The sequence below is a fragment of the Haemorhous mexicanus genome, chromosome 6 (assembly GCF_027477595.1).
Source record: "Haemorhous mexicanus isolate bHaeMex1 chromosome 6, bHaeMex1.pri, whole genome shotgun sequence".
NCBI lineage: Eukaryota > Metazoa > Chordata > Aves > Passeriformes > Fringillidae > Haemorhous > Haemorhous mexicanus.
The window spans coordinates 55,255,838-55,278,801 of record NC_082346.1 but is presented as its reverse complement, the minus strand read 5'-3'; the positions used below and the strand labels follow the sequence as shown (position 1 = coordinate 55,278,801).

General features: G+C 40.0%; 1 protein-coding gene across 1 annotated transcript in view; it reads right to left on the bottom strand.

The window, feature by feature from the left end:
• Positions 1–22,964, bottom strand: part of DYNC1H1 (dynein cytoplasmic 1 heavy chain 1) — a 44,868-nt gene that overhangs the window by 8,263 nt on the left and 13,641 nt on the right. Inside the window, exons 22-63 of the mRNA XM_059850347.1 lie at positions 22,620–22,786; positions 21,748–21,921; positions 20,888–21,053; positions 20,619–20,807; positions 20,346–20,534; positions 19,396–19,678; positions 17,893–17,993; positions 16,247–16,406; positions 15,723–15,966; positions 15,345–15,528; positions 14,672–14,884; positions 14,263–14,501; positions 14,006–14,162; positions 13,397–13,624; positions 12,933–13,163; positions 12,682–12,822; positions 12,225–12,458; positions 11,410–11,616; positions 11,191–11,312; positions 10,675–10,840; positions 10,275–10,438; positions 9,880–10,009; positions 8,957–9,090; positions 8,587–8,701; positions 8,304–8,465; positions 8,012–8,226; positions 7,720–7,924; positions 7,410–7,583; positions 7,190–7,309; positions 6,942–7,062; positions 6,159–6,354; positions 5,410–5,527; positions 4,249–4,464; positions 3,483–3,695; positions 3,166–3,293; positions 2,588–2,741; positions 1,751–1,897; positions 1,517–1,667; positions 1,074–1,327; positions 787–921; positions 603–697; positions 336–510 (exon numbers count right to left, since the gene is read on the bottom strand). Coding sequence (XP_059706330.1) covers positions 336–510; positions 603–697; positions 787–921; positions 1,074–1,327; positions 1,517–1,667; positions 1,751–1,897; positions 2,588–2,741; positions 3,166–3,293; positions 3,483–3,695; positions 4,249–4,464; positions 5,410–5,527; positions 6,159–6,354; positions 6,942–7,062; positions 7,190–7,309; positions 7,410–7,583; positions 7,720–7,924; positions 8,012–8,226; positions 8,304–8,465; positions 8,587–8,701; positions 8,957–9,090; positions 9,880–10,009; positions 10,275–10,438; positions 10,675–10,840; positions 11,191–11,312; positions 11,410–11,616; positions 12,225–12,458; positions 12,682–12,822; positions 12,933–13,163; positions 13,397–13,624; positions 14,006–14,162; positions 14,263–14,501; positions 14,672–14,884; positions 15,345–15,528; positions 15,723–15,966; positions 16,247–16,406; positions 17,893–17,993; positions 19,396–19,678; positions 20,346–20,534; positions 20,619–20,807; positions 20,888–21,053; positions 21,748–21,921; positions 22,620–22,786 — 7,317 coding nt within the window. The remainder of the gene's footprint in view (positions 1–335; positions 511–602; positions 698–786; positions 922–1,073; positions 1,328–1,516; positions 1,668–1,750; positions 1,898–2,587; positions 2,742–3,165; positions 3,294–3,482; positions 3,696–4,248; positions 4,465–5,409; positions 5,528–6,158; positions 6,355–6,941; positions 7,063–7,189; positions 7,310–7,409; positions 7,584–7,719; positions 7,925–8,011; positions 8,227–8,303; positions 8,466–8,586; positions 8,702–8,956; positions 9,091–9,879; positions 10,010–10,274; positions 10,439–10,674; positions 10,841–11,190; positions 11,313–11,409; positions 11,617–12,224; positions 12,459–12,681; positions 12,823–12,932; positions 13,164–13,396; positions 13,625–14,005; positions 14,163–14,262; positions 14,502–14,671; positions 14,885–15,344; positions 15,529–15,722; positions 15,967–16,246; positions 16,407–17,892; positions 17,994–19,395; positions 19,679–20,345; positions 20,535–20,618; positions 20,808–20,887; positions 21,054–21,747; positions 21,922–22,619; positions 22,787–22,964) is intronic.

The following is a 22,964-nucleotide window of genomic DNA, read 5'->3' as shown; positions in this document are numbered from 1 at the left end:
CCCTCTACTGTGTAATTATCACACAATAGTGATGCAGAAAAATACATCCAGTGTCACACTTTCTGCTACCATGGGGACCAAAGCTGGTCAACCACAAAGCCAAAGACATGGTAAAACTGTTTCTGAATGATGAACAATGCTGGTCTTTACAAGTTTCACAGCTGGGTTATGAGGGAAGTAAGAACATTCATTTCCACAACTACAACTAGTTAATCTTTAGGACTTCCCTTTCCACAGCAGGAGAGCTTGCTTGTAAGCATGAAGCTTTTCAAACAGACAGCTGAAAAGCTTAACAAGATAGTTCAGTGGAGAAACAGAACCTAGGCAACACTCACCTCATCAGCTTGAACTTTTGAAACAAGGTCCTTAAATGCAGGAAGGCAGCTCAACCTCATCATTGCCTCTGTTTGCTCTACAGTCAAACCATTGATTTTGGGGAGAGATGCAGTGTTTAGTACAATCTCCTTCCCTCTCAAGAAGTGCTGGAATTCTGCATCGTATGTAGGCTCCCTAATGTTAAGGGAAAAGAAGACTTCAGCTAGATGCCTTCAAGACAGCACTCCCTTCTTCAACTAAAGTGAAGCAAGAAAACAAACATTTACCCAATAGTGCCTTTCAGTTTGATCCTGGCCAACAACATGGCAAATGTTATGTGATCCTGGTGCAGCATGCCACGTGCCACTCGGTTGAAGGCCACCTAGGAACAAAGTAGTAATGTAAGAAGCTTTGAACTCTGACCCTTAAAAAATTATTAAAGAATTACATTTATTAATTAAAAAACTGAACCTGAAAGAGATCCTTTGTGATGATTGAGAGACGATGAGTATGGTCTGTAATTCCCTTCAGATTTGGGTTCTCATACAAGACATTGTGATAGATGTCCAAGAAAAACTGGAGGGAGTATTGGTACAGGAAATGTATCTGAAAGAGAAGAGAGTTTATTTTTTCTCTCCACAACCCTGCTGTTTGAGATACCCAACAGAGTATGCCTATCAAACTGCAATACTGGGCAATGCCTATTTAGCTTTGACCAGTAAACGCTGAAAGCTCCTGAGAGGAAGAACTCAACCTACCTGTTTCAGTGACTCCATGGTAAAGTAGATACTGCTGCAAGCTGTAGAAAGAGGCAAGTACTGCTGGGAAACAGTCTCCACTTCTTGCATGACAATATCAGTCTCTTCTACTTTTCTGGTGACCTCTGCTGCTTCCTTCTTCAGGTTCTCAAGTGTAGTAATGATGGTGTCATCATCCAGGATACGTCCCTTCACTTCATTAAGAGCTTGGAGCAGGGATTTTTCCAACTGACGTAAGCGTAGCTGAAATTCACCTTAATTAGAAGGAAAAAAAAAGTCAAACATACATATTGTACAGATATGTTAAAGAATTATGTGAATTGTGTGTACTTTGCCATTGGGCATCCTGAAAAAAAGAGTATGAACATATTTCACTGTGTGCTCTTAGAGTAAACCCACTGTATTCTTTTAGAACAGGAGGAAGTTAATTTTGGTAAACATACCTTGAAGCTTGAGGAGGTCAGAGCGTTTTTCATCAACATCTGGTCTTTCAGCTTTCAGGACTTCATTCAAACACTGGCTCTGCAAGCTGCTGCGAGTTACTGTGAAGTTCACAAATGTAACCCGAGAGCAGAGGTCCGGTGGGAATTCAACCTGTCACAGGAAACATGAAAAAGTTTACTCAGATCTCTTCACATGCCACTTCTACAAACAAGACTGCTTTTGATTTTGCTTACTGTTGGATCTCTGGTGGAAAGGAAGATAACGAAGGATGGTGACAAATCAATATCTTGGTCTCCCAGAGTAATCAGAACTCTGCCTCCAGTTCTTCGGACTTCACGATTCAGAACAGGATTCAGAACTGGATCATAGCTCTCCACATCCTAGAAAGACAGACATGTTAAAGACTCTTGCAAATGTCTCAAGCTAAAACTCCCAATCCAGGAGGGGCTTAAAATTCTGGTAAGCAAACAACTGGCAGTTGGTTTGGAATAGGGATCACATTCAGAAGGTATCTGCACTTTAGATGTGTAGTTGAGCTATACAGGTACAGAAGAGAAGTATTATTAGTGGCTGTAATTTTGTTAGCTCTACTGCAGGTAAGCCTTATTCTGAACAGCACAAACAACAGTTATTGATCTTTTCCATTTCCATACTAAGAAGTGAAAAACTCAATTATTCCTACAGCTGCCTACTTCTTCATATTACAGAAATTTCTCCCTGATAGTCAGAGCAGATTTAATTCTACGAAACTAACTATATTATTTGTCACTATCTATGACTAAAGAAAGCACATAAAAACAAAGGAACAGAGACACAGGTTGCAAGTAATTTTATGGTATGGAAAGATAATTTCAAAATAAAATAATTTCATCTTGAAATGGTGGAAAAAGAAATACCTTCTTTTGATTTTGTAGCTCAGGACTTAGACCACGTGTATCACTAGTTTACTTGTTAAGTTGTAAATTGAAAATAAAGTTGCTTGCATGTTACTTAGTGAACAATTGCAAACTTCTAAAACGTAGGACAGAATTCAAGAATTTAAACAGCTTCTACACAATCATGCCACTAACCTGAACTAGAAGTGGGTTACCAAATCTCAAGGCACTTTCCAAATTCTTCCTGAAAGCGTCATCCAAGAAGCTTGTACGAGTTATCTTACGGTCTTTATATTCATTCATGATAAACTCTGTAGCTTGCCCAGAGGGATCGATGATCAACGGATACCTTAAGTTAATAATAAAACACTTTCATTAGTTAGATTGTAGACAGACAGTGTCTAAGCAATTTTATGAATTTACATTGCATTATTAGTCTCAACTCTAAAACCTTGTTTATTCCTTCACGAAGTTGAGGCACGTTCAATGACTCACTTTAGTTTTGAAGGATAAGTTTGTATTTGGGCAACAAAATAGTTCAAATATCAAAATAGCTCAAGCCAACTTATTTTAACAGCTAAGCATAACAAAAAAGGCAAGCAAAGGTGAATGAGAGTTTTTATGTTTACACATGGTTGAGAAGCTTTTATGAACATTAGAACTTCACACCCCAGTAAAACAGTGCTTTGCAGGAGCTACTGTGATTCAATAGGTGCAAACCCTGCCTGCTGCAAGAACGTTGCTTAAGAACTTCACATCTTAGAATGAAGTACCTGTTGAAGCGTTTGAGCATGATGGCATTCTCCGTGCACAGATCATCTGCAGGCAGGGAACTCGCCTGCCAGCGCAGCCGCTCGTCGGCGTTGGAAAGGTACTCGGTCCTTGCGATGTCTGTGCGGAACTGCAGGAAGCAAACAAAGTTAAATATTAACTTGAATTCTCCAACCAGCTGATGAAGATATTTTAAGTAAATGCAGCTCTACAAAGCTGCAACAGCTTTCGAACAGCTCCATTCTTTACCTAGCAATCCTAAAGCTTAAGTCCTGCGGGAAATCAATTCACGGTTAACTTATCATGACTGTATCTTTACCTGGATATTTGCCTGCTGCAAATGGTGAGACCATGTAGTGAACAGATTCTGACGCATCTGCTGATCAAAGTAGCCAGCGTAGGCAATAAAAGCTCCTGAAAGTAAACAGTCTCCTGCAATAGTGGACATCTGGTTTTTGAAAGTTTCACTTGTCTTCTCCCATCTTTCACGTTCAGCAGAAAGACTCTTCAGAAGAGCTGTGCTACGGTTTACCTAGAAATAAGTGGTGAAGGTAGATTCTTTAGATGATGAAATGTTCTTATATTACAAGTCTCTCAGAACACTTAAATTCTGACTCAAGGCCCAAGTTAAATTTAAAAGCTCAGAATGAGATAAATTTGGGGCTCTTCAGTGCTAATTTATTAAGTTGCTTCTGTTACCTTGAGGAACTTTGAAGTGTTAAATACTAGCAGAGTAGAAAAATACTAATGATGAGATCAAGTACACAGAGAAATCCATACTCCCCTCCTTGAAGTCCAGTTAAAACATTACAATCCCACTACATCCATGCCTGTTTTCAAATATATATATTTCTATATATTTTAAACCTTATGATAACTGTCTTGTAAATCAAGTAGCAACATGAGTTGGTATTTCTCTAACTCCAGACAGGCTTCTTGAGAAGCGTCATGACACCCAGAGATGAAACAGCTCAAATGCACTGCACAGGGGAAGCAACCAAGTTCACTCTCAAATTCAAAGAACGATTCAATTTCAGATTGTCAAAGATCAAAGGATGAAAAATTATTGGTATAGGAAGTCTTACTTTTGCTTCAACAGCAGCCAAGTCTGCCTTAATAGCTTGAGCCTCCGAAATCAGTACTGCATATTCTTCTTTGTAACGGGCAATACTGGCCTCAAGGTCACGAATCATCTGCTCCACTTCATTTGCTTTCTGTTGGTTGTCTTTGGCATCATCCTCCAGCTTCTGCAGCTCATTGCGTAGAGGTTCCACTCTTTTCAACATGTCAGCATAGTTCAGCTGCAAATGGAAAAAAGAACCTTTACACTTTCTAAAATGACATGTTAACAGGAACCACAGCACTCAGGTATATACTATCAACTGCTCTTTACAAATCTATGTACTTCTGACCTGTGAAAGAATTAACAACTACTTAAGAGAAACTTAGTATTGTTTATCAGTCCCTAGGACTCTAGTTTAAACTAAGCACAGAAACGTAAGCAATTGCTTTTTGCAAGATCCTTGTACTGCTCTGTAGATTTACACAAAGTCAAAGTCATTCAAAATGTTCAGACCCCACTAAGAAGTGCACATTGTTTTACATAGATATTCAATGGGGTGTCCATGCCAGTACTGTGCTAATCTGCCCTTCTCAGCAGTGAAATGAGTAAAGCTAAGCCACAGAACAATTAGGACAGGGCCTGTTGGCAAGAATCAAGTTAAATAGTCTCTCCAGATCAAACCATTCCAAGCAGGCACAGTTTTAACAAGCCAAGAATTTTGCTGTATTGGAACACCAAGAGGCAAGAAAAACCATTCTTGGGTACCTCACTCTGGGGGCAACACACCCAAAGCTTATTCCCTTAGGAAACATAAAAGTCTGCCTTGAGTGTGTCCTACTCTGAGGCAAGACAAATGCAGTCTCCTTAAGAGGACTTAATTGCATTTTCCACTGGAGAACTGTCTTGTCCTGTAGAATAACATCACATACAGAAAGTATCCACCAGTGTTCACCATAAGCCTAAAGCTTTTCAGTGCAGAGGCTGTATCACAACTGGTCAATAATTCTCTGGCATGGCACTATATCCCATTAGCATTCATCTAAACCATATAGCCCATTTCTTTGAAGCAAAATAGCTTGCAATACTTAGCTGAATAAAGGCAAATTCAGAGTCTTTAGACATTGCTATGTGCCTTCTAGCTCACTCTTTTCACCTTGCCTTTGCTTCCTCAAGCTGACTTTACCTGTGCAATTGCCCATTTCACCATAGGTCCACAGGCTAGTGATGCTCTGTTTACAATTTCATAGTTGTAACTTGGATTTGACAGGTAGTTTTTCTTCATCTTCTCCCGGATGGCATCACTGCAAGGGAAAAATTTATACAGATAGCATTGAGTACACTATGTCAGCACACAGGTGCTCAGTATCCCTTTATCTAGCCTGCCTTCCACAGTGACAAGAAACATTTCCTGTCAGTTTTCCTGAATAGTACCTGAGATGTTCAACATGTAGTTTCAGCTTACAGGTTATATAAGGATTTTATCAATATTTTAAGGTAAGTTATTCACAAGCTGCTAAATCTGCTCTAAAAAAACTGAAGTTGGAAGGGAATTCAGATGTCTCTAGTCTGATCTTTTGCTCACACTTGGAGCCAGCTAGGAAGCTGACCTCCTAAGCTGAATAAAGCCCTCAGTAGCCTGGCCTGCTACTGCTGCAAAACCACTTTCAAATGACAATGTGGCTTTGGACACCAACACACTGCTTTGCAACCATGTTACTAAGTCACACAACAAGCAGCTGCTTTGCCCCAATTTTCAAGAAAGACTACTGAAGCTAAGGTGTATTTCCTGCATGTACTACTGGCATGTTCACCATGTGCAATAAGCGGGTGTCAAAAGAAGTCAAAGCAATTACACAAAGGAAAAGTCCAGTTAAGACCCTCTGTTCTTTGTAAATTGTTTGTTCACATAAATACCTCACAGTTGCACTTTACCTGATTTCCTCAGCAGAGAAGTTAACAATGGTTGGAATGAAGTTCTCTCTCATGATGATGGAACGTATTTGTTTCCAGTCAGTGGTGCTTTCACCTAACAGCAGGCAGATGGACTCCAGGGCCAGCTTAACTGCTGCAGGTGGATTAGCCATGGAACGGACCTCTACCAGGTGCTGCTTCTTTATTGACTTCACAGCTAACCAGTGCCAGAAAGATGAAGTGTTGATTGGGAAGAAAACAAACAGTTAGCAAAGCCCAGCAGAGTACCCTGGATTTGTAAAAATGCTTTAAGATTCTAAAAAGGAATATGAGGTAATTAGAGAAGCAGATACTACTGAATAACTACTATATTACAAGACACACATCCATGAATGTCAGCTTGCCAAATGGGCACAGGACTCTGCTGTCTAAAAATGATTCACTCAAACCAGTGATTTGTCTACACAGTTTAATGAATGGGCAGCTTGACTGTATGCTGTCTGTTCAGCAGCAAGGCATCACTGCTGGACTGCCAGAAACTAAGCCACAAGCCATAGAAGAAGTATCAAGAATCAGATTGGTACTATTACACACAGGAAAGGAAAAATAAAGAAAAAAAAAAGGCACAAAAATCACAGCTCAAAGACTGTGAATTTAAAAGGGATTTCTTCAACTCTGTTCAGCCCCATGGTATGAGCCTACCATTTTATTAGACAGGATCAACCCAGACCACATGAAAACACATTCCCATAGACCAGTTTTAGATCCAAGACCACAGTGTGATCTCTTGAGGTGCTAACATACCATTCTGAGCTTCAATGACAGCAGGCTCCACCTTGTCAAGATCTTCTTTCACACTCATCTGCTTGTCTGCAATGACCTCCTGCTGCTTGTGCAGCTGTTCCTGAATCTCCTGGCTCATAACCTGTAAGGAAATTTCACAGAAAAAATACTGCTTTTTAGAAGCTGAACTTCTTCCAGTACTTGGTCTGTAGGTTCTGTTTTGTAAATAAAATAGTTGCTATACACAGAGATTTAACAAAAAATTTTACCTTTTTCTTCTCAGCTTCCTGCTGGTCTTTCACCATCTTTTTCAACTTGTCATTGGCTGCTGCATTTTTCACTTCCAGCTCCTGACTCTTTATTCTTAGGTCACGCCTCAATTCCTCCACCTAAAGTTGATTGCAAGATGGAAGAGAGAATTCATATTGAGCACTGAGATCTATTTACTCACTCCAGCTTTACAGAGGGCAAAGTTTTAAGAATACATACCTGATCAACTGTTTCCTTGATTTTTCTGAGACCAACATTCAGATGCATTTGCTGTTCCTCCAGTTCACTTCGCTTCTCATTGAACAAGTTGGCGTAATGGTTGATGAAGTCCAGATAGTGGCGTGGTGTGATCGCCATGGTTCTGCCTCCTCGTTTCGCCAGCCGAGCATTAGCCTTGAGGGAACAAAGTGTTGTAGAGTATGCACTGCTTTAAAATTTATCTGAATGCTAAGGATCATAGTTTTTACGAAACTGGTGAATGATGCCATGGCCTAGAGGTAAGTGTAAGTTAAGTAGTGTAATAACGTACCTGGTGAAGAGTCTGATGAACAAACACACAGCTATTAACAATAGCCTCCCTGTGCGATGGTGGTTGTGGCAGCTTATCATACACAACTGGCATGTAATCAGGCACAATGTAATTGGGTTTCTCAAGATCCATTTTACTTGTGAACTCTTTGCCAACTTGGTACAGTGCCTCAGTTGACCAGTCTCCAAACCAGTTCAGGACACATCTGAAATACAAAGGATTTGTGAAGACTTCCCCAAAAGTAGTGTTTTAATGGTTACCTGTAAAATATGTTGGAATATGCAACAATTACCTGTTGAAGAGTGCAGGAGAGGTAGCTGCCCTGTCCTTCAGGCCCTCAGAAGATGGATTCATAGTGAACACTACATGGAGATTGCGAATAACTTGGCTGGTGAACCATTTGTAGAGTTCCTCATGTGAATCTAACATTAAACCTTCTTTCTGTGCTCCTTCTTTACACTGAGTCATGAGGGTAGCATATTCATCTCCTTCAAAGAGACCAGGAACCTAATTCAAAAGATAAGTTTTGTTGTAACTTATGGTTGCGAAAAGGTGCAAAAAATATTTATTTTAAATCTTCTTACCTCTCCATTGGCTAGGAGAGTGTTCATTCTCTCCAGGAATCCAGAATCCAAGACGTTTGACTCATCCATAATAAAAGCTATTTTTTCATTTTTGCAGCCAGAGCGTCTCAATACTGTCCTAAGGTCTTCGTCAAAATCTTCACCTGTGTATTTTCTGTGAACCTGGTAAGAGTTTACATGGGTCATTAACATTTTGGTTTAGCTTTTAATGGGATTTTAGGGGTCAATATATAAGTGGGAGTTTTCACTTACAGGATTTTAGAAGTAAACTTAGCACACCAACCTTGATTTGGTAGACACTCAAACCGTTCATCCAGGCAACAAATCTTGACAGGGTTGTTTTCCCTGCTCCACTGACTCCAATTAGCAGCAAGTGGCCCTGTGGCTGACGGAAGATTCTGAAAAAGAACAAAACCAAGTGTGATTGATAAGAGTTAGCAACTTACTGAAGCGTTTCCTAGAACGCCTAAGCTTCATGTTAGTACCAAAACTGACACACCTTTCCAGATAGGATCCTGCTGTCTGGAGGCTATAGTATATTTTCAATAGGTATCAGTGAGACCTGCTCCATTCTTACTCTGTACTGAGGCTATTCTGGTTTAGAGTAACTCTACATACTGCTTGTATGAGCAGCAATGGAAGTCTAAACTTACCGGTCAATTCTTAACACATGATCCAAGACTTCATTGAACAGGACAAGTGGTACATCAAGTTCTTCTTCATAGAAGACTTTAAGCCTAGCTTTCACATAGTCTCTCAATTCTTCTTGATCCACTGGAATATAATCCTAAAAGAACCAATACAGTCAATACAGTATGGAAGTTAAGATTAAGGGAATTTGCTTAGGGGTAAATTTATGAGTACACCAAAGCAGAACTACTAGAATACTTAAAATAGCAATCCTCTACAAAAGCTTAAGAGCATTGTAGCCATTTAAACTGCACAGGAATGTGCCCACTGCCTGGAGTGCCACAGGTAGCAGCATGGGGTTTAAACACTGTATGTACTGAACCTACCATAGAGGCTGAGCCCGGGCTGCCAGTTACCAAAGAGACTCGGAAGTAGCTCTACAGACTGAATCCCTTCCACAGTTTATTTTAAACAGTCTTTCCTAGTCACTTACTATTGGTCAGAGGTAGGCAGCCAGCTAGATGGACTTTTGCCTAAACTCACCAGGATTTGTACAAGTTACCCAGATGGATCATTTCAGATTATAAGAAACAGGTCACCAGAAAATGTGTAATAATATCAGTATTGCTCAAGGGTCACTGCCTAACCCAAGAGATTCCATAAGGAATATCTGTCACCTGGTAGTGTCACAACATTCTTGAGAAATATTATTTTATACTGCCTTTACATTCCATGGTGGCTCCTACAATAACATCCCTGGCATAACAGCTATTAAATTTGTGGCAGAGTTCACTTCAGATAATCATATTAAAAATTTCTTGGAGATCGATTTAACGGCATGATGGGCACCGATTATCACTTTAATACAGTCATAAGAGCTGCATCACTCAATTGCACCTAACCTATTTAATTTTGGGGTTAATTTTTTTTCTAAATTTTAACTTGCCTTTGACAGCCAGTTGCTGTACAAGATGGGTCTGCTCATAGCCTTTTCTTTGTCAATGTTGGGGAAGTGTTTCAGAGCAACCATGTCAATGTTCTCATCAGTCCAGCGTCTCTCCTCATCTTCCACAAGTCTGGATAAAGAATTAAGTCAGTGAATACAGTACTCTGTAATGGGAGGACCTAATCACACCACATGGCAGAACCATGGCTGAAGTGTATTTTTGCTTTATACAGATGCAACTCCTGAGAGAGTCAAGCTGGAGTGAAACAAAATATTCTCACTGGTATACCAGCTATTTAACATAAAGCACACTTTAGTCTGATGTTCTAATGAAAGTTGGAAAAGGAGTAAGCAACTTTTTATGGTTTTGCTTCCCCAGCTCATGAATCTTTTACCTGTCCTGGAAGAGACGTAAGGCTTCGTGGGCCCAAATCCTGATAAGGCCTTCAACTGGCAAGGTTTCCAGTGGTCTTAATGCTTCGAATATACCTCTCACCCACCGAGTCATTTCACGAGGTGAGTAGATGTAGTGTGGCTGTGTGTCTTGAGTGAACCTCTCCTAAAAATTTAAACTTAGTTAGTTACTCTATCTCAAAGTTGCACGGTATTTTTTACAGGATTTGGCAGTACAAGATATTACTCTGACAGCATAATTCAGTCATTTTTGCCAGAACTCAAGTCATTAGTTGAGCTTTCGTACACATATTGTCCATGTGAAAGGCTAACAACAAATGCTAAACGAAGCATAGAAGAAAGCTTTCTAACTGGAGTTTGGAGTTGCACTTAACAAGTTACCTGAGACATTGTGTAGAATTCTACCATAGCAGCAGTGAGAGGCTCTGCATACGTGCGAAGTGATGGGATCAGCCTCAGCATTGCACGGTTAAATGTTCCATATATCTGAGTAAGTGAAGCTGGTCCAGGATAGTCCACATAAACCACAGGAACGTGTCGTAAAAATCTGAAAGATTAGCATATTTCACAGTACAGAAAGTCAAATTACTATCTGTATTCTCTTGGTTATCTTTTGCCAAAATCAAATAACTGCTTGATTCAAAACCATCAGCAGCAACTGCAGCTGATCTGACTGCTCCCATTCTCAAGGGTTTCAGACAGGTGATTCAACAGCCTAATACTGAGTCCACTGCTGGGCTGTCAGAGCAAGAACCAAACAGCAGATAGTGCAAAAGCAAGGAACAAAATTTCAGCACAGCTGTTGTTAAACAAGTGTATTAAGAACAGTTTACATCATCAAATGCTTTGGTTTTGACTCCTATTCCATTGTTACCTAGAATTTACTAGACACATTACCTATGTGACAGAGGTTTTCTTCCAGGATCAGTAGGTGGATTACATGCACCAACAAACTGAATTCTCTCCAGTTTCACCCATGTCTGGTCAGATGTACGGTAGAATCCTCCATGTTCCACCATCTGGAACAAAACCACAAAAATAAAATCAAATCAGTGGAACATTTTATTTCCCTATAAGTAGCTGTTTGGATACAGTTGATTACAAAGAAAAACAAACCTGTCTAATGAAGGATATGACTCTCTGTGTGCCATACTTGTCCATATCTGGCAAGTTGATTTCATCACAGAACAGCACCAGCCACTTTCCTAACTGCACAGGAGCCAGCACCACTCCATTAGGGGTACGCCTGTATTCACAGTAGTGATCAAAAGTTTTCAACAGCAGTTCTGGAGTGGTAGCACTTGAAAAGTTGAGTCCAACCACCTTAAAAAGAGTATAGTGGAAAACAAAATTAAAATACACTAAAGACTGAGTGTATCAAGAGTCCTGGAAACACATATGTTTGGCTATTCACAATGGAAGAACATACACCATCCACATTACATGTATATTACCACATATATACAGCTATGTACAGCCTAGACACTCTTTGCTTCCCACTGCAGGTTCTCCATTTACTATGCAGCAATGCTTCTTGCCCAACCCTGTATTTTGAACATGACAGCCTCATGTAACTGTCACTCCACCCAAATACACAGAAGGATGAGAGCTATTCTTAAATGTTTGCACGGTATTTTTAAATACTGAATGCAGGAATGCTCCTCTGTTACTGAAGTGGCAAAGCAAGAAAGCAGCTTTAGGCTAAGGAACTTGAGAAATGAATTTGTATTCTCAACATGATTTTTATTTTTACTAAATATACACATGACTGACTGAGGTGAAGCTATCACTGAGTTTAGGCTAGGAAATAAATTCCATGCTATCTTTAATCTTAAAAAGATTAAAGACTTGGTACTACTCTGTAATTCACACACCCATGTGCGCGCGCGCACACACACACAAACACACACACACACACGTCTCTTGTGTACCTCCATGTCAGGCAGAGCTCTGAGAGCACTGAAGAGGGTCATGGTCTTTCCAGAACCCGGTGGTCCACAAAGCACCAGAGGTTTGTGTTCTGCCAGCCAAGTGTACAGCAATGCTTCATGGCGAACTGTATCTAGGGTTGGCACTACAACATCAGGAGCTGCAACTTTGTGTGTTTCAACTTCAATTTGAGGAACTTTGGATTGCCAGGGCACCCATTCACCTGTAATGGACACCTAGAAACACAAAAACATAATTAGACAATTTAAAACAGGAATCCAGCTCAATCTTAGTTAAATTTATGTTTTTAAGTGACATCAAATTTGATGTATTTGTTGAAGTGTGAAACTGTAAAATTTAAGATAGTCTAGCAGTTTATTCTCCAGGTTTGCCTCCAAAATCTAAAGCAAGCTTTTAAGAAAATGAGAGAGCAACATTTCTAGCACAAGAAAGGTTTACCTCATAGTCAATGATAGGTATGTTGGGTGCAGTTGGCAGTGGCACAGTGGTGATTCTCCTAATGTATTCTCCCAGCTCCGCTCTCATTTTCAAGCGACTGTCTCCAGAAAGAGACCACAGTATCGCATAGACCAGGTACCTCTGTAAGAAGCAACAGCAGCAGCTATTGGTTTTAGAGTAAGGGAACAAAGCTCAGTGAGTAACTCAAACCCAGGCAAACACAGGAGTCACTTAGGGCAGACTGCATTTACCTGGATGTAACGCTCCAGCTGGTCTATCTGCATCGGGAAGTCGGGATGGTTGGCATTGTACTGGGCCACGTTGCGGCAAGCCTGGTGCAACATGGAGAACAGGGAGCCGAGGCAGCGCAGGCGCGTGAGGTCCATGATGTGCTCCAGCTTGAAAGCGTGCTCAAGCGCCTTGGTCACCAGGCCGTTGGATGTGAAATATGGCTGCATTATTGTTGCAGCATCTCTCTGAATCTGTTGGGGGAGACAAACACTGCTCTAAGCATTTGCTTCTCATTTGACTACCAGGCAGAAAGAAAAGGTTTTGTTTAAGGTTTGAAATGCTTCATATTTAAAAAAATAAAAAGGAAAAATATGTAAAGAGGAAGTCAGCTTTTCTTTGATAGGCAGTCAAAAATTCTGCATATGGTGTACCTGTGATACAAGCATTTTTACTACTTTATCCCATAATGAAATCTAAGTTATACCTGCAACATTGGGGATGCTGCTTCTTCTCCTTCATCTTCTTTGCCCTTTCGCCTGCGCTGAGCTTCCTCCTCACCTTCATCCAGAGGAATGCTTCTTAGTCTGGCCAGGAAGTTATTGAATATCATGTCTGTACTAAGAACATCCTCACTGAACCAGACCATGCCACACCTTGACACAGTAGCCAAAGTGGCATATTTCAGATCCTGTACTTCAAACATGATACGCACCTGAAAAAAAGAAATTTAAAACAACATTTAGAAGTAAAAACAATCAACAAAAACCCTTTCCCTGAAAAAACAGAGAGCTTTTAAAATATGCAGATTTGCATTTAGGCTCTGAATAATAACATCAGCATTATATTCTCCTAAGGTAAGTTCATCATTATTGACATTTACCCTAAGACTTATATAATTCACATTTTGTCTTACAGGGTCAGAGTAAGTGTAACATGAAATGTTTCCACTAAAACCTTTACTCCAGCAAACCACAATCTGAACTCAGTATTACTTTGCTTGTGATGAGGAAGAGGCACAACACTAGTACATATTAAGTTAAACCAACAAGTTTATACACAGCATATAAACATAATACAAAAAAAGTAACATTACATTTGGTGGGAGGCTGAGACGTTCTCCATTTGGCAGAGTAAGAAGTTTATTGTCATCCAGAACAGAGTTCAAGTTCTCAACCCATTCAGGGTCTACATCACCATCAAAGATAATCCACTGACGTTTTTGTAGTTCACCTCTCACATTGTCTATGATTCTATATTAAAGAAAATATTAATTGAAGGAGACAATTAAGGTGAGATTATCCTAGGCACAAATGTACCAGCCATTTTGTATTTATGCTATTACAGACTTACTTTCTCAGGACATGCGTAAACAAGCCATCTGTCCATTCCCTGGTATTTGGATCCAAAGTACCATAGAGGTGATCTTTGCTGATTGCTTTTGGATCTATAATGTGAGCAACACCTTCCACACCCTCCAGCCGTTCAAGGGCCTTCAGAAGTACTCTCCAGGCCATGCTCTTTCCACTTCCAGAGGGACCAACCATCATCAAACCATGATTTATCTGTGTAATCTGATACAGCTGAAGAACCTGTGACACAAAAAATAATGTACCAATTAACTTCAGCAGGTAGTCTAAGCTTTTAGGTATAGTTTGTATAAGACAAGAAAAATGTAAAAGCTTTCAACTTTTCATAATATAAAAGAAAATTTAGTCTTATACATAAACTTCAACCGCGCATTTTCAGTTTTATATTTTACCTTTTCAACCCACATGCCACCAACTTCTTCTCCATCACCATAGGTAAGGTACATTTCCTGACACACTTTCTTAAGTTCCTCTCTCAAGGCTGTCATCTCTCCACGGTGATACTGTACTCCAGGGAATACATCAGAAAGGAGACTGAACAGCAGTGGAATGTCTTCTGCAACCAGTTTTGGTACCATAGTTTCACATACACTTTGGATCAGGATCTGCAGAGAATCACATTTCATTGAAGATTTGTTAAATTCACTTTACTAAACGTGTTTGACAAGGAATACTTCACTAAATAATTTACTGATTAAGTACCAGATCAGGGTAGTCTTAGTCAAACCAACTGTTAATATGGTTTCAACTTTGGAACTACCCAGTGATTTCCTAGGAATTTTCAGTTTATAGAAGTCCTTCTTAAGTTTCTTCAGTATGCTTTTGGCATTAATTGCTGAGATGCTGTGCAGCAATAAATGTCATGGATGCACCACCTCATATGAATAATTTTTTCACTATGATTCAGGGACTTAGAAGTCAACTTGGTGCTTTTAAGCTATCAAATTACCTTGGTAACTAACATTATTTTGTTCCCATGGCTAAATGGTAAACACTGAAGGGTTACTTTCTTTGTTTAGTGTGCACCCTCTATCACAGAAGTAAAGAACTTTGCACACACATTACCTCTTGCTCTGGCAAGTTCTCAGCGATTTCTCCCTCATCAACGACTTCCCCACGCTCTTCCTTCTCCCGCTTTATCTTCTGAATCCTCTCCCTCTTCACATTACCTGCACTAACCAGCACACTCTTCAGTGCTCTCAGGCCAAAATCATAGTGACTTTGGGAGGACAGCTGTTCATCACAAAGTCTAAGAAGTGAAAGAGACAAAATACAATTTGATTTTCAGTATGAACCAACCTAACACTCAGTAAATGTCATTCTTTACTTGAAACTATTGCTTCAAATGATTGCTGCACAATGTGCTTAGCGAGTCGCAAAGAATATTACAGCTTTGAACAATAAGTTCTATTATTACTGACTGCAGCCAAACTTGTTACTCACTTGAAGAATGGTACTATCTTATTGGCAAGAACTTCAGCAGTACGGAAACCTTGGGAGTACAGCATGACCTGGGCAATCAGCTGACGGTCTGGCTTTGTCATTGCCAAGCTACGGAACAGCTTCTTCAAATTGTCAGGCAGATTGGATCTGCCTGCATAGCCAGGATTCATGGTGATGAAGATAGCCATGTCAGGGCTCACTTTGACTTGCTTGTTCAGCAGCTCACAGGTAATGGGTGTTGCGGCTGAAAAGAGAGTGCATTTAGTTATACCTGAGTCAGTGATCCATCACTCTGAGAACTGAAGTCATACATTCTATTTTAGTTTCCTACAGTAATGGACAGCAACTTCTCCAGTACTGCAACTCAAACAATATAAATTTCTACCAGCTAAAAGTTACGTCAAATATTTAAGTTTTGACATAAAGTAGCTTCATCCTTGCATAATTTGCAAGAAATGCAGCTGAGCAACAAAATATGAAGGACATTAGAGAAGCATGAAGGATGTTACAGAAGAATAACATACTCTTGTCATAGTTGGGGTTGGAATGCTCTCGCAAGGCTTCCTGGATGCACTGAACTTGCTGTGAAACTGCAGAGAGCATTCTCTCCTCCAGTCTGTTGAACTCATCAAAGCAGCCCCACGCGCCCACTTGGCAAAGTCCCACAAAGATGCGTCCCATTGCCTGCACAGAAAGGGGGAAATTCACTCAATTGCATTGGCAAAAGGAGCAGAGAAGAGCACTTCATACAATGCATCCAAGGCAGGAAGAAGCTGTGTTTATTTGTAGATTACTGTATTTGCAGTACTGGAAGAGTTATGAAAGGGTTCTGAAGTTCAGCTTTCACTGCTTCACAGAACCACAAATCATAGCTCCCTATTACTTCACATTGTACTGCAGTGTGTTCCAAAACAGGCAAAGTAAGTCCACTGCATAATGTTTTGTTTGCTGATACCATTAACATCAGGTGCAGTTCTAGTCCTTTATCACAATGAGGGTTCAAGAACTACAAAACATTTCAGAAGAGCAAATTGGACGGCCAGAGTATGGTAACCTTTCTACATAAAGAATAACCTTTATGGTAAGATTCTGTAGAGGGAACATGATGGAGGTCTACAGTCTACTGGTTTCAGATGAATACAAATCTGTCATTCACTGTCTTTTCTACTACAAGAACTTAGGAATCATTAAAAAAAGACAAAAAAAAGCTGCCCTTTCTTGGAGTGCATAGTAATAGTGCACAGTGGAACAATTTGGTAAAGATGTTATAGAACCAAGTCTGCAAGTGGATTTAAGGGGAGAAATAGTACATGAAAAAAGGTTCACTGGAGCATGAACAGAGTAACATCCTTCCACTGGGACATCCTTCCACTGATCATCCTAACTGTCAGAGGGAGGAAGGGAGCTGGGGCAAGGAGAATCACATTATCTGTGATATTAATACTCCCTAGGCATTTTCTTACAGTCATCCCTACAAGCCAAATGCTGCTTAAATGGAATCCTGATCTGGTCAAATTACAGCTTCAGAGGAAAAAAAACACACATGGGAAACCTGGCAGAATTTGTAAAGTTTAGTGCTTCCTTGTCCATGTTTTATATTGTTTTTTATCTATACACTTGACCAAGGTTTTAATTTTAAGATATTTTGCTGTGTTATAATTTAGAGACACTTCATATGGTTCTCAGATTGAAGATGTCATTAATCTTCAAATATCTAGATAAATTTTCTTAGTTTTGAAGAATTCTTTACACATTGAGGTAAACTGCACATCTGTGTTCTAAAGGATAATTTGGCAACAGTACAGCTACTTCAGTAATCTCACACCCTCATCTGTTCCTCATTAAACCAGTCCTATCAATGCAAACTACAGTTTAAGATACTTTTCTAAAGCCGGTCTTAAGCCCCTGCCCCGTACTTCCCTTCCCTCCATTTGCTGTTGCAGAACTACCTGTTCAAAAGCCCAGAACCTCTGCTCTAGCAATGTTCCATCCACTTCTGCTTTAGGCATTTTTTTGTTACAGAGGTTCTATATGACCAACAGATACCAGCTCAGTTAGGACTTCTACATAATCATCTTGAAAATAAACATTGCTGACTGTTTCAGGGTTCTGAAGAGATTCCTGCTTGTTAACAAAGCATTGTTAGCATTGTTTTAATCAAACAGCTTACCTGGAAGTCAAATGTTTCATCACAGTTGAAAACCAAGACAAAACGGCCGAGCTGATGTCCAAGAGCTTTAACAGATTCTGTTTTACCAGTACCAGCAGGTCCTGTTTTTGAAATGAGATGGACATGCTTTAGAATTTATCATCTGAACAGCACTGCCAACTTGTGCAATCTGCCAGCATGTGGATTCTGAAGGTGCCTGTTCAATCAAGAGGGTTCAAACAAAACCTAAAACTGTTTTGACTTCCCCCAAAAGACCATTTTGTTCTTTGCCATCTTAGTTAAAAGTGTCCTGCATATTCATATTAACACTGTATTGTGGAAAAGCACATCCTTTCCCCACTAGGGGGTCCACCCCCTAAACCCCATCCTAGGCAACACTACAGTTTCAAGAATGCTTGTTAGGCCTTGGCCTACATTAACAGCACCAGTTAGCTTCCCTTGTGCTTATCAGAAACCCTGTCTGCTCCCACAGCTTCTGTTGTCCAACAAGCTCCTGTTTTCTACTTAATAGCCTTGAGAGTTCTGGTTTTTTCTGTCTGAATAACAGAGCAAATAGAACAGTATTTCTGGTGTTATATTTTCAAGGAAAGTTCCAGCAACCACCAACTCGGATTGTGGCCAGGAGAGAAATTTACTGATGACTAAAATCAGTAATTTTGCAACTCTATAAAAAGTGGTCCTAAGTCAGACCCTTTGAGATCTACAGCAGGCTGTGAGAGATCTGCAGATCTGAGATCCGCAGCAGGCTGTGACCAGGATCTCCTTTCCAGTGGGATGCCTCTTGGAGCTTGTGAACTCTCCAGTTTGCAACAAAGGATTGCCATTGAAAGCTGACAATTGAAGCTGGACTGACATCCACTTCCCAAGACCCAACCCTTCATTTCTGGAGAGCTGCAAAAGCATCTGATGTATTTCACTGAATTTAAGGTGAGTTTTTCATAGGTATACCTTTGCACATACTTCATGTCTATGCGCCTTATGAGTGTTGCCAATTGGTCTATAATTAATCTAAACTTTTTGTCAGGTTACTGCTGTGCTTACAGAAAAATCCTACAGAATAATTTTTTTTTAATTAATCAATTGTTCCAGTACTGCTATTATTGTATTGATTAGGTAATTAAGTTTTGCGAAATCCTTTAGACCTTGACTTCATCAAGTCTAAAGTTAAGTTTGGCAAGGGAGTTCACTCTGACTCTTATGACGAAACAGCAGTCTCCCTTACCCTTTTGCATCCCTTACTGCTATCACTGCTTTTCTTTCTGTGTCCCCAGTCTCCACATATACCATTTTAGGGTTTTTTTCATCATATTTTTCCTTGAGTGCTTTATCTATATAGTAAGTAATAGAATGAACCTTGCCATACAATTTGTTATGCTTTTACAAATTCCTATTAAACCTGCCTTTACTGATTCCTCACTGGTGATTCTTTAAGTGACCTGAACCACTCATTCTCATATATATTAGAGAAGATAAGAATTTTATACACTTGTCTCACAAACTTACCAAATGGTGATCCTCCAAGTCTTGCCTCCAGGGCTTGTGTCATTGTCAGGTAGCAGCGGTCAGTGAGAGGAGTCTGCACCAGCTTATCCTGAACCCCAAGGTACTCAAAACCATAGTTGAATTTGGCATTTGCCATCTGAATGGAGAGCTGCTGCAACACATCTGTCTGCTTTGGGTCAAAGTAGAACCGCATCTGGCTGAGCCACTCGAAGGATTTGGAGTTGTCAATCTTGCTTTTGATCAGTGATCTTGTAACATCTCTCTGGTGCACCAACTCAGTGATCTGGAGAAGGAAGGGACTCCTTAAGACCACAACAATACAAGCCAATAAAGACAGGAATCCTACAGCTTCTCAGATTAGCACAGTGAACTGCCATCACTTAGAAATCACGACCTAAACCCAGTCTCTGGTTTAAAACCTGTTGCTACAAATCCAAAACTAACAATGTTGCCTGCTATTCTTGGTGACTTTCCTAGTTTACAGCAAAGCACTTTGGCCCAGTCAGCCTGTTAATCCAATACACTACTGAACATGGTATTTTACTTGCCAGAAACCAGGTATTTCCCTCTAGAAATAACCCAGGATCATTTTAATTCTCCCCCCACCTTCAACCTCTATCTACAAACAAAAGCATATTATGATTACAATAATAGGCAGCTTAATGACATATTTCACATTTGAATGAAAAAACCCAGTAACTTCCATACCTGGAAGATCCAGTTTGAAGATCAATTCACTGAGACAGCATATAATATGGTATCATGCATTAAGCTGACTAGAGTGAAAAACTACCACCACCTACATTAAGGATCAGGCCTTAATGTAATTGCTTAAATCACACAAAATCTTTTCCTGGAGGAATAGTAAGTCTTACACTGATCAATTTTTTCATTAAAATTTAAAAATGCTCACCTGTAAACCCTGAAGAGGAAAGGAAGTTTTTACTTACCAAGTGCTCCAGTTTCCTTCTGCGAAGGGGTGGCTGCTCCATCAGCACAGAGTCTGCCAGGACATTGAGTGTGACCTCAACATTGGCTAGCACAGACTGGAGAGGACTGTTGTCTCCACCTCCACCATTGAGGGCTGACTCCACATTCTCAGACCAAGCAATCTGGGCTGACAGCACAACAAGCTGAGCCTGTGTAAAAAAAACCCCTTATCAGATAGTTTTCCTTGCTGAAGTAACCAAGCTGCAGTATACTTTAGTGTTCCACATTAATACCTGGTATTTGTCAATCCAAGAGATGTAGACTGCTGGATCAATTGAAGTTGCTTTTCCAAAGATTTCTACTTCAGTAACAGACTCTGCAAGCAATTTAGCAAGGGTCACTCTCATCTCTTTTTCAACAAGAGTGAGCCACTCATTGATCTTGGGATGTTCTGTGATGGAGACGGGTGTTTTGAACAGCACCTGCAAGAATTAAAGGCTTAAGTCAGCCCACATCCACTTATTTTCAGAATTTTATTTAAAAAGAAATACTGCAGCTATACCTCCTCTCCTTCACGTGAGGATATCCCAAGAACCACAGAATTGTCTTCATTGAGAATAATGCTAGAGACTCCAGCAAACATTTTCTTGAAGTGTTTCTGCAACTTAGCCACATTTTTGCTGTTTCCAATGATTTCAAGCAAGTCTTCATCACCAACAAAGTAGAACCTATTAATCACATAAAATTAGATCTATATCAGAACTTCAACTATCACTTTTAATTTATAATTTATGCTTCATCCATGGCCACTACCTGGAAGTAACTGACAACCATTTCCTCAACACTGCAAGAGTGTATGAACCACAAATTTGCTAGCAGTTATACCCCAGTGCTACTTTTAAGTTCATGTGGTCTGTACCATACAGAAGTGTATACATGCTCCATAGTGTGGATAATTTTCTTTACTTATCCATCTCTGAAATACCAACAGTAGAGTCTGGGACTGAATTGCCTGTCAGGAAGAAGAACTCCCACTCAGTACCTCCCTCACTCTTATTTTCTCATGCTAAGTGACAAACTAGTTGAGGATTACAGGTAAGTCAAAATCAATGACCTAAATACTGGACTGTGACAATTCAGACACTGTCCTTTAATCAAATGGCAGAAGAACCTCTTCAGTTTACAGAAATCAGCTGCAATGGTTCCTTAGGCAATATCCAAATACCGAAACCAGCCACAGATGAGTAAGTAAGGGAAGTTTCAGCCCCACTTCTGGAGAAGTAGCTGTAACTGAATTATATATATAGACAATACCTAAGTAAATGGTCATAACATCTCATATATATGCACCACAGAACTGGTAGAGGCTTTACAGAGCTTCTGCAAATAAACATCAGATTACTTCAGGGGTCGACTGCTTACCGAGGGAAGGAGGACCTCTCCCTTTCCAAGTATTCTCCCAGGGCTTTCTGTATCTTCCCAAGTAAGTCTGCCAGTCTCTCTAATGATCTCTGCACACCTTGAATGTTAAGAACATCCATCACAAGTGGAGATTTGGACACCTTTTTCATGAGTGCCAAGAATTCAGTGCTGATGCTGCAAGTAAAATAACACAATACATTAGTGCAAACTCAGTAACCACAGGCCTACAGAACACCAAAATTATTTGTCTCTAAATGACCACTCTACCTCTAATGGTTGCAGCAGCTCTAGGGAACACAAGCCTAAGTTCCCCAAATTACTCTTCATCTACCTGAAGCCCTCAACAACAAAATCTAACCTCTTTGTAATGTTCAATCTACCAAGTCCAGAGCAGGTCTACTTATCTTTACTTCCTGAAGTGATGCATAAATCTGATTCTTTGATCTGACTGGAAGTGTGTGGAATGAGTAAGTATGATCAGACAAACTTAGGAGAGAGGAAGTAAATAATGTTTAAAGGGTGAAATTAAAGGCTGCAGCAACAGAAAGCTGTTTGTTGTAGCCACAATGCCAGAAAAACCCTTAAAGTAACTGGCAGGAACTAGCAAGGAAAACCACTCAAGTCCAAATCATCTGCTAAAAACTGTAGCCCATTTACTAAAAACATCAGCCCATTTACTACAAACATTTTCTGCCATAGTTGCACCTCTTTGCTTGATGAACTTGTATCTACAGCAGCTGTAATCCAGCTGGACCAGGTAAAAATGCAGTCAGTATTTCAACTCAGAGAGTGCTACAGTGAGTCATGAAGTTTCAGGCCTGCCCCCAGGGTGCCCCAATGGAGGCAAGAAAACAACAAAATGGAAAAGTTACCTCTGGAACCTCTGGGTCTCCACAGGCAGCAAGTGTTTGATGTCTGCACTGCCAGTAAAGATACCCTCCAGGTAGACCCACCGCCTTTGGACATCAATCCAGACATCAAAGAGTGCCATGATACGGTTCAGCTTATCTTCCCAGCTAAGGGCATCTTCCTCAAACACCTGAAGTTTAAACACTATATTAATATTCATTTTAATATTATAAAGTCTTTGTCTACTAATAATTATTAGAGGAAATAGTTTTTTGAGAGTTACAAAGCATGCACTATACAATTAACAGTCTGTCAGCTTTTAACAGCGAATATAGTCCCTGCTGACAAAAATATAAACTAAAGAGAAG